The 11,170-nt window shown below is 44.9% G+C and overlaps 1 protein-coding gene across 1 annotated transcript in view; it reads left to right on the forward strand.

Annotated features, from left to right (window-relative positions):
- LOC122548603 (potassium channel subfamily K member 1-like) overlaps nt 1-10,963 on the forward strand; it is a 33,596-nt gene extending 22,633 nt beyond the window's left edge. Inside the window, exons 2-3 of the mRNA XM_087978747.1 lie at nt 1,729-2,124; nt 7,130-10,963. Of these exons, the coding sequence (XP_087834873.1) occupies nt 1,729-2,124; nt 7,130-7,395 (662 nt within the window). The 3' untranslated portion in view covers nt 7,396-10,963. The remainder of the gene's footprint in view (nt 1-1,728; nt 2,125-7,129) is intronic.
- Nucleotides 10,964-11,170: the final 207 nt, after the last annotated feature.

Below are 11,170 nucleotides of genomic sequence, written 5' to 3' on the forward strand. Positions count from 1 at the left end.
GAGGACAAGCAAAATCGACGTTTCGGGCAAAAGCCCTTCATCAGGAATAAAGGCCTTGACTTAGATAATTATCCAGCCCCCTGATGTCATCTCCAGCACTTGTCACCCCGACTCCTCTGCTCTTGGGGTCGAAGGTCATGGGGTTCAAAAAAAACCTGAGCGTTGTTCGGCAGGAGTGCCACACTGTCAGACATCTCCCATGTGAAGAGTTGAACCTAGCTTCGCTCTTCTCCCTGACCCAGCATTTCAAAGGAGAGCAGAGGAATTCCTTACAAGGTGTTCTGGTCAATGGCTGCCCCTTGACCAATGCGACACATTATCTGGACGATATCAGGTTGCTGATTGTGGGATCTTGTTGAGCACAAGTCCACTCTAGCATTACAGAAAAGGATAGTGCTTAATTTGCTATCGATACATTGGGGTATCCTGTGGTTGTGAATGGTGTTACAGGAGGCAGCCTAGAATGACAGTCAAAGATCACACAAAGGTCAGAACAAGTGACAAGACCTGAAGGGGGTGATTTTCAAGGGGTGATGGGGGTGGCCTGGTACAGCATCATATCTCCTAGTGTTGAAAGAGCTCAGTTTGCACAAACATGGCCATCCGACAGCAGCATGGTTGTCCTGGTTACCATGGTGGCCAGTCCACTGGTCTAACCCTTCCTCATCAGCAGCAAACCACCCTCCCGATCCCCCACAATCAAATGTTGGACCCCCTTCATCCTCCGTTCCCAGGCCTGTGGACTTGCTGCAAGTGTTTCCTGGGTGGAAACGGCACTGCCAGGAATCCCCTTTCTTTGCCTATTTTCCTGGGTTACCAATGACTGTGGTGGTCAGGATACTGGGACAGTAAGGGTCTTGGAATCTCAACCTTGAGGTGCTGGAGAGAAGGGCAGTGTTGGAAAGTGCTGCTGGAGGGGGAGGGCCTGATGTTGGAGCCTGGAAATCCTGACTAGCATCTCGGGATTGAGTAGTGGGGCAAGGGGAGATTGTGCAGCCCTGGGTAATAGTTGATAGTTGTGTAAAAGGAGCAGGTGTGATGATGCTGTAAGTTTAAGAGATTATTTTGTCCTGGTTTCTTTTAAGAGAGAGAGTGAACGAGAGGTCACTACTCAAGACAATTTGAGTGAAAGGCTTGGGAAGTGTTTTTAATAGTCTGAGTGGGTCTGGCCAGCTCTCACAGATTAGGATTTCTGGGTGTTGGTTTTTCAACAGCATCAGAGCTACTGGGGTCTCAACAGAGTTGGGAGCTTCAGTGAATTGCTCCTTGTTGCTACTTTCTCTGAGTTTTCTCTTGATGTGTTTTCGCCTCCTGGATGGGAGAACTGCTTGTGAGAATCTATATCGGGGTGCGCTTATGGGATGTGACTATATTGGAACAGTTAATTAGTAATAGTTACTGTATCTATTATTCTGTTAAGTTTTCCAATAGGGCTAAGTTATGCTAAATTCATCTTTCTTTGGTTGTATTTAACTATAGTACTTAAATAAATTGTGTTTTGCTCAAAGCTGATTAATTTGACCAGTTTCATTGCATCTGGAACACAGCACTTTACATTTGCCTTTAACATAAGAAAATGTTAGGGTCTAGGCTACCACCTTGAAGTATTTTGAGAGGGTCTGGTCTACTTCATAACACAGTAGATGCCCCATTCCCATCTGGTGGGTGCAGCTGCCCTCTGATTGGATGGCCACCCGGAGTTATGGACATGTTCTTTTGTTGTTGCAGGTTACGGTCACACGGTGCCTCTCTCCGATGGTGGCAAGGCTTTCTGCATCATTTACTCACTGCTGGGGATTCCATTTACACTGCTGGTCCTCACCTCCATTGTCCAGCGGCTCATGGTCCATGTGAGCAGGCGGCCAGTCCAGTACATCCACACTCGCTGGGGTTATGCCGAGCAAACCGTCGCACTGGTCCACGCCGTGATCCTGGGGCTAATCGTCACCTCCTGCTTCTTCTTCATCCCGGCGGCCATCTTCTCTGCCCTGGAAAAGGACTGGAACTTTCTGGAATCCATTTACTTTTGCTTCATCTCCCTCAGCACTATTGGCCTGGGAGACTATGTTCCTGGGGAGGTGCGCCATCAGCAGTTCCGTGAGCTGTACAAGCTGGGAATAACCGGTGAGTATGGGCAGCTGACATATTGTGGATAGCTGGTCTCACCCAGAGCCTGCAAAGAGACCTTAAAGATCTGGTGGTATCAATAATTAACACCCAGACCTTCCCTCCACAAAACCTGAGTTCAATGCTGATGGGTTTCAATCATTCATCATTGCTACAGGCACCAGAGTGCTGCACTGTCAGAGGATCAGTACTGAGGGAGTGCTGCACTGTCAGAGGGTCAGTACTGAGGGAGTGCTGCACTGTCAGAGGGTCAGTAATGAGGGAGTGCTGCACTGTCAGAGGATCAGTACTGAGGGAGTGCCGCACTGTCAGAGGGTCAGTACCGAGGGAATGCTGCACTGTTACAGGGTCAATACTGAAGGAGTGCCGCACTGTTGGAGAGTCAGTAGTGAGGGAGTGCCGTACTGTCAGAGGGTCTGTACTGAGGGAGTGCTGCACTGTCAGAGGGTCAGTACTGAGGGAGCACCACACTGTCATAGGGTTAGTACTGAGGGAGTGCCGCACTGTCAGAGGGTCATTACTGAGGGAGTACCGCACTGTTGGAGTGTCAGCACTGAGGGAGTGCCACACTATCAGAGGGTCAGTACTGAGGGAGTGCCACACTGTCAGAGGGTCAGTACTGAGAGAGTACCACACTGTCGGAGGGTCAGTTCTGAGGGAGTGCCACACTGTCAGAGGGTCAGTGCTGTGGGAATGCCACACTGTTGGAGGGTCAGTACTGAGGGAGTGCTGCGCTTTTGGAAGTACTGTCTTTCTGATCTGGCATTCAGCCAAAGTTCCGTTTGCTCTTTGAAGTTTAAGTGAAATATCTAATCAAAGAGAGTTGATCATTAATAAAGATGGAATGTGAGTGCATTAAAGGGAGATATGCAGCTCATCATGCCCGTTTCAGATTATGAATGATCAACCTGATTCACCTAATCTCTGTTGTTTCTGGGCAACCCTGTACATTTCCTGCTTCCAACCTCATTGAGCAAACAAAGTGAAAATGACAGCAAAGATCAGGTAGCCAGAGCCTGTCAATCACACTGAGGTTCAGGAGTTTCAGCTCTGGATGTTTGTGCTCTTAGCCAAGCCTCCGTCCTGTTGTCTGTGCTCTGAGCCAATTCCCATTAGATTGTTGAAACTCCTAAGGCCTTGTCCAATTGACAGCCCTCAATCAGTTTCACAATGTTTGTTTACACAGTGTCTTGTTGTCTCGGGTTTGAGACTTCCAAGTGTCTGAATGATTGCCATTCTTCTTGTCCCTCCCAGAAGGAACTTTTAATCATCGAGAAGTTATGAATGAATCGCCTTTTTAAAGCTTTTTTTTTTAATGCATCCAAAGACCACTACAGGTTCATTGCTTCTACACAGTGTATCGTGGATGAATGCAAATATAAGTGACATACTTTGACGTGGAGGAGGAAGGATCAGAGGTCCTGCTGATGAGGCTGGAGGAATAGCTAAAGGCTCCTGTGCAGTGTGTAAATTGATTGTAACCAGTTAAGGCTGAGTGGCCTGTTTCAGTGCTGTCCATCGATGTAATGCTAGTCTAATGTCTCCTGGGTGGTACTGAACTTCTTGTGGATGCGCTCATCCAAGGGGAAGCTGCTTTGTGTTAAGGGCTTGGATGGAGAGGAATTTGTGAAGTGTGTAGAAGACAATTTTCTGATTCAGTATGTGGATGGACTGACTAGAGAAGGTGCAAAACCTGTCCTACTCTTGGGAAATAAGGCAGGGCAGGTGGCTGAGGTGTCAGTGGGGGAGCGACCATAATTCTATTAGATTTAAAATAGTGATGGAAAAGGATAGACTGGATCGATAGGCCAAAGTTCAAAATTGGAGGAAGGCCAATTTTGACGGTATTAGGCAAGAACTTTCAAAAGCTGATTGGGGGCAGATGTTCGCAGGATGGCAGGGAAGTGGGAAGCCTTCAGAAATGAGATAATGAGAGTCCAGAGACAGTATATTCCTGTCAGGGTGAAAGGAAAGGCTGATAGGTATAGGAAATGCTGGATGACTAAAGAAATTGAGGTTTTGGTCAAGGCAAAAAAGGAAGCATATGTCAGGTATAGACAGGATAGATCGAGTGAATCCCTTAAAGATATAAAGGCAGTAGGAGTATACTTAAGAGGGAAATCAGGAGCGCAAAAAGGGGACATGAAACAGCTTTGGCAAATAGGGTTAAGGAGAATCCAAAGGGATTCTCCAAATACATTAAGGACAAAATGGTAACTAAGGAGAGAATAGGGCCTGTTAAAGATCAGTAAGGCAGCCTTTGTGTGGAACCACAGGAGATGGAGGAGATGCTAAATTAGTATTTTGCGTAGTGTTTACTGTGGAAAGGGACATGAAAGCTAGAGAACATGGGGAAATAGATAGTGACAACTTGAAAAATGTCCATATTATAGGAGAGGAAGGGCTGGATATCTTAAAATGTATAATGGTGGATAAATTCCCAACACCTGATCAGGCGTACCCCTGAACCTTGTGGGAAGCTAGGAAGTGATTGCTGGGCCCCTTGCTGAGATATTTGTATCATTAATAGTCACAGGTGAGGTGCTGGAAGACTGGCAACATGGTGCCACTATTTAAGTGGTAAGGCAAAGCCAGGTAACTATCGACCGGTGAGCCTGACCTCAGTGGTGGGCAAGTTGTTGGAGTGAATCCTGAGGGATAGGATGTACATGTATTTGGAAAGGCAAGGACTGATTAGGGATAGTCAACATGGCTTTGATTAGATTTAGATTACATTACATTACAGTGTGGAAACAGGCCACACCGACCCGCCGAAACGCAACCCACCCATACCCCTACATTTACCCCTTACCTAACACTACGGGCAATTTAGCATGGCCAATTCACCTGACCTGCACATCTTTGGACTGTGGGAGGAAACCGGAGCACCCAGAGGAAAACCACGCAGACACGGGGAGAATGTGCAAACTCCACACAGTCAGTTGCCTGAGGTGGGAATTGAACCCGGGTCTCCGGCACTGTGAGGCAGCAGTGCTAACCACTGTGTCACCGTGCCGCCCAATTGTGGGTGGGAAATCATGTCTCACTAACTTGATTGACTTTTTTGAAGAAGTAACAAAGAGGATTGACGAGGGCAGAGCGGTAGATGTGATCTATATGGACTTCAGTAAAGCGTTCGACAAGGTTCCCCATGTGAGACTGATTCGCAAGTTTAGGTCTCACGGAATACAGGGAGAACTAGCCATTTGGATATAGAACTGGCTCAAAGGTAGAAGACAGAGGGTGGTGGTGGAGGGTTGTTTTTCAGATTGAAAGTCTGTGACCAGTGGAGTGCCACAAGGATCGGTGCTGGGTCCGCTACTTTTCGTCATTTATATAAATGATTTGGATATGAACATAGGAGGTATAGTTAGTGAGTTTGCAGATGACACCAAAATTGGGGGTGCAGTGGACAGTGAAGAAGATTACCTCAGAGTACAACAGGATCCTGATCAGATGGGCTGAGGAGTGGCAGATGGAGTTTAATTTACATAAATATGAAGTGCTGCATTTTGGAATTGCAAATCTTAGGACTTATACAGTTAATGATAAGGTCCTTGGGAGTGTAGCTAAACAAAGAGACCTTGGAGTGCAGGTTCATAGCTCCTTGAAAGTGGAGTGGTAGGTAAGTAGGATAGTGAAGGAGGTGTTTAGTATTGTCTTTATTGGTCAGTGTATTGAATATTGAAGTTGGGAGGTCATGTTGTGGCTGTTCAGGACGTTGTTTAGGCTAATTTTGAAATATTGCGTGCAATTCTGGTCTCCTTCCTATTGAAAGGATATTGTGAAACTTGAAAGTGTTCAGAAAAGATTTACCAGCATGTTGCCAGGGTTGGAGGATTTGAGCTATAGGGAGAGGATGAATAGGCTGGGGCTAATCTCCCTGGAGTGTCGGAGGCTGAGGGGTGACCTTATAGTAGTTCATAAAATCATGAGGGGCATGGATAGGGTAAATAGATAAGGTCCTTTCCAACAACTTGCCCACCACCGAGGTCAGGCTCACCGGTCGATAGTTACCTGGCTTTGCCTTACCACTTAAATAGTGGCACCATGTTAGCCAGTCTTCCAGCACCTCACCTGTGACTATTAATGATACAAATATCTCAGCAAGGGGCCCAGCAATCACTTCCTAGCTTCCCACAAGGTTCAGGGGTACACCTGATCAGGTGTTGGGGAATTTATCCACCATTATACATTTTAAGATGTCCAGCCGTTCCTCCTCAGAACTAGAGGGCATAGATTGAAGGTGAGAGGGGAAAGATATAAAAGAGACCTAAGGGGCAAATGTTTCACGCAGAGGGTGGTACGTGTATGGAATGAGCTGCCAGAGGATGTGGTGGAGGCTGGTACAATTGCAACATTTAAGAGGCATTTGGATGGGTATATGAATGGAAGGGTTTGGAGGGATATGGGCCAAGTACTGGCAAATGGCACTAGATTAGGTTAGGATATCTGGTTGGCATGGACAATTTGGACTTCCATGCTGTACATCTCTATGACTCTATAAATGGGCCTGGATTAATTTAAAAATCACACAACACCAGGTTATAGTCCAACAGGTTTAATTGGAAGCACACTAGCTTTCGGAGGGACGCTCCTTCATCAGGTGATAGTGTGATTTTTAACTTTGTACACCCCAGTCCAACACCGGCATCTCCAAATCTAGATTAATTTAGGATGTCTGGTCGGTGTGGACAAGTTAGAGCGAAGAGTCTGTTTTCATTGCTGTACAGCTCTGTGCCTCTAAGTGGAGAGTACTCTGTTACACTCCTGACTCATACCCTGTACATACTGGACGAGTTCTGAGCCTCTAGATACAAGAGGAAGCCCCCACTGAATATCCAATCTGAGACCCAGAGGCTGTAACTGACAGTGTTTGATGAGCATTTCAGGGGAAAGAAAGTGCTGGCGAATGAACAATTTTATTTTGAGCCATGCTTCAATCATCCATACTTAATTGTATCTAAAAATAACTAATCTGCCTTTCTCTCTCTCTCTCCAGTGTACCTCATGATTGGCCTCACGGCTGTGCTTGTTGTCCTGGAAACATTCTGTGAGCTGCAGAAGCTCAAGGAATTTAAAAGGATCTTCTACTTGAAGAAAGACAAGCTGGAGGACGAACAGAACATTCTAGACCACGATCAGCTCTCGTTTCCCTCGGTTACGGACTCTGTGCCTATTACCAGGGAACAGCAGAAACTCAACGAGGCCTTTTCTCCAGGCCCAGTGGCCAGCTATCAGTTTACAGAGGAGCCTGTGAACCGGTGACCCTCGGCTCTCACCTACTCCCCTTCCAAAACACCATTGGCCAATCCTTCCATCATGTCATGAAGCAAATCTGTATGTAATTAGTGTAGGATCTAAAGCAACTCACCAGCCTTTAAAAAAGGGCAAGAAGCACAAATCAGGTTAAGGAAAAGAAACCAGGGTAAGGAAAGTGTGTTTTCAGGTCACTTTGAAGTAAAAAGCACTGTGATAGTTGCCAAGAATGTCTACATCGGTTTCCCTCAGGCGAAGTAGTTATACAAGATTGACCACTAGGGCATTCTGCCCCCATTAGAAGGAGAAGCAATTATTAATGATTTGGCAAAATACTTATTTTACTTGTAATATTCGTTGTGAGGGAGGGAAAATAAGCTGACAGTGTTCAAACAGCGTCCACACTGGGAGATGGGGTCCTATATTCGGAAATGACTTACACCTGTTTCTATGGTGCCTGCGCCTCATTAGAAAATGAGACTCGGCCTGTTATCCCCTCTTTCCTGATCCGTTACACAGATTTGTCTCATCTATGTCTCAACAGCATTTACCCTGCTCATTTCGATACCCCCTCAGGTCCTTATCTCCATAAACAAAATCTCTCGATTGCAGACTTGAAAGCTCCAATCAGCCCCTAGAATCCACACTCTTTTTGGGGAGAGACTCTCCCTCCCCTTTGAGTGATGAGGTGCTTCCTGACATGATTGCAGGCCTGACCTAGCTCTAACTTTAATGTTAGGTCCCATTGTCCTTCATTCCCCCCTGAGGAAAAAAATAGCATCTTTCTGTCTCTGCCAACAAATCCTTCCAATATTTAAAAAAAAAACTAGTCTTCTAAATCTTTTGGAGTTGTACAAAAGTGATACCTCATCTTTGCCACCTGACCTTATAATATATCCTTTTTACTTCTGCCGTCTTTCTGGTGAATTGGAGGAGCACATTATCCATGATTGGTCTATCCTTCCTGAGTGCAGTATCCAAGTCTGAACACCATACACCAGGCAGAATCTGCCCAGAGTTCCCCATACTACTGAACAGCACAGCTCCCATCCTTTACCGATGTTGTCCTGTATGAGTTCACAGCCAACATCCCATCCCCCTATTTGTCTTTTCGATTGATTTGATAAACTGTTCACCTCGTGAGCCACTGAAGAAAGCCAGCCCCAGTCCGTTTCCCGTCGGTCCTTCTAACTGCTATACTCTGGGGAAAAAATGGTGCTGGATGTTCACCCTTGAATACTCAAACTTTTTGCTTTTTAATTTTTTAAAATATAAAGTTAAATGATGTTTAACAGGGGAAATGATGTCGGTGTACAAGAAAAACAAACTATTTGACTGGATTCCTCAAAACAACTGTCGAACACCTTCATTTATCATTTTGGTATTAAGGAATAATGTTTGTGTCTAATGTCGAAATTCTACCTCGTGTGAAGATATGAAAAACAAAACACGTACTGAAAGGAATTGGTTCAGCTCTTTTTGCTCGATATTTTCAAGCAGTTCTTCACAGAGAGCTCTATTTCAAGTGCTGTCCATTTTGAATGGGGCCTGGTTCTGGGTGTCTAACAGGCTCCTGTTAACATGGCAACCAAAGTGCTGCAATAAATTGGACCCCAGTTGCTGTCTGAGCTGGGAGACATTGGAAAGCCGCACCATGTTCGTTCTGCCCAGTTTCACAGGGATAGAACTGAAGTGACAATGTTGGGTTGGATTATTCATGGGGCACGGCCCAAGGGGAGCAAATTTAATCTCAGTTGCCACATCCAACCACCGTGCAGTTGACAAGGCTGGGTTTACCCAGGAACTGGCTGATCAGGGTCCTGACTGCTGTCTCCCATTCAGAAATACTCAACCCCATGTAGAAAGCCATTGCCAGATTGAGACAGGAAGGGTTGAGGCTGGGTGAAGATCATGAAACCAGCTCAATTCAAGGACTAGAGGCTAAACTAAGGCGGCAGAGCCCTGGGTTTTACGATACAGATCTTTTTATCAATAACAACAGAGAATGCTGGAGAAACTCAACAGATCTGGAAGCATATCTAGACAGATAAACAGTCAATGTTTCAAGTCTGGTATGACTCTTCCTCAGAACTGCAAGGTGAAAGAAAATAGTTTTTAAAATACTTTTGTCTCAAGTAGAGGAGGAGCAAAAGGGTTAAATGGTATAGATGCAAAGGGTTTTTAAATTGCACAGAAAGAAAAGAAAGGGGGTAAATGAGTGTGTAAAGCAGAGAGTTGGTCCTTTTTACTAAGTGCAAAGTAAACAAGACATAAGGATAAATAGACAAAGTCTTTTCCCTGGGATAGGGGAGTCCAGAACTAGAGGGCATAGGTTTAGGGCGAGAGGGGAAAGATATAAAAGAGACCAAAGGGGCAACATTTTCACACAGAGGGTGGTACGTGTATGGAATGAACTGCCAGAGGATGTGATGGAGGGTGGTACAATTGCAACATTTAAGAGGCATTTGGATGGGTATATGAATAGGAAGGGTTTTGGGGGATATGGGTCGGGTGCTGGCAGGTGGGACTAGATTAGGTTGGGATATCTGGTTGGTGTGGACGGGTTGGACCGAAGGGTCTGTTTCCGTGCTGTACATCTCTATGACTCTGTGACAAACATGACACGCCTACGATGAAGTAGTGAGGGGAGAGAAGAGCATTTTATTCCTCTTCTTCATTCTTCTCACAATGAGTTTCTGAAGTTAGTGAATTCAATATTGAGACCTTGAGGCTGTTAGATTGAAACACACTGAAAGCTTGAGGAACCACACCTCAATTTCTGCTTAGGCACTCTGCCTAATGAGTTTCACCAGCATTTTCTGTGTTTGTTTCAGTTTTCCAGCATCCACAGTATTTTGCCTTTATTTGAATCTTTTTATTAGTGCCATTTCAAAAGCTTTACCTCAGTCCAAGATGTGCATGGCAAGCATGTAATAATTGCTTTAAAAACCAACTCCACTTGAACAATATTCCACTCGTTTGAAAATTCTGGAGTCCATTTTATTTATAAGTAAATTAATTTTTTTTGAAAACTGCTGGAAATTCTCCACAGCTCAGGCAACTTCTGTGGAGACAGTTAATGTTTTAGTTGAATGACCTTGAGAAACATTTTCTGTTTTTATTTGGGATTTCCAGCCTCTGCAGTATTTTATTCTGTTAATTTTGTTTGTGTTGTGTTTTGTAAGTGAGAAACTCCAAGGAGGGTTGCCACTTGCCATGGAAGGGAAGGAGTTCAGAATGCAGGGAGAGTTTGTCAGACATGGCGAGTGTAGAGAATCCCTCTCTGGGGGCAATGATGTAAACACCAGGCAAGGAAGAACATTAAAGGTAGACAGACACAACCAATTAGTCAGGGCTTTAAACGGAGGATAAGCTTTCTCTAAGTTCGGAAGGAAAATATAGGAAAGGATAATTAGGTGTTTCTATGTTGAAGTCAAACAAAGTGGCCCACTGATGTAGGGCAGTGTTGCATGTCTGTTATTTTTATATTGTATGTAACATTGTGTGTACCAATGGTGTCCCAGCATCTATATTGCTCTATTTGTTGACTTGTGAAATAAAACAGCTTAACAATTCACACCTGCTACCTTCAGATCTGTCTCTTTCAAAAGCTTTGGAAAGGATCTTGCATACAGAGTGAAAGGCATTGATATAATTTTAATCGGAAGTGACTAGGATTGCTGTAACCCAAGATTCCTCGATGATGATAGGAGATCTTCGATGGTATGTGTGTGAATGGCTGGAAGCTGCAAGCTAAACAATCCTCTGCTGACCAATGGCATTA

The sequence above is a fragment of the Chiloscyllium plagiosum genome, unplaced genomic scaffold, assembly GCF_037043375.1.
Source record: "Chiloscyllium plagiosum isolate Xiang-an unplaced genomic scaffold, Cpla_swu_hap1 HiC_scaffold_3, whole genome shotgun sequence".
Lineage (NCBI taxonomy): Eukaryota > Metazoa > Chordata > Chondrichthyes > Orectolobiformes > Hemiscylliidae > Chiloscyllium > Chiloscyllium plagiosum.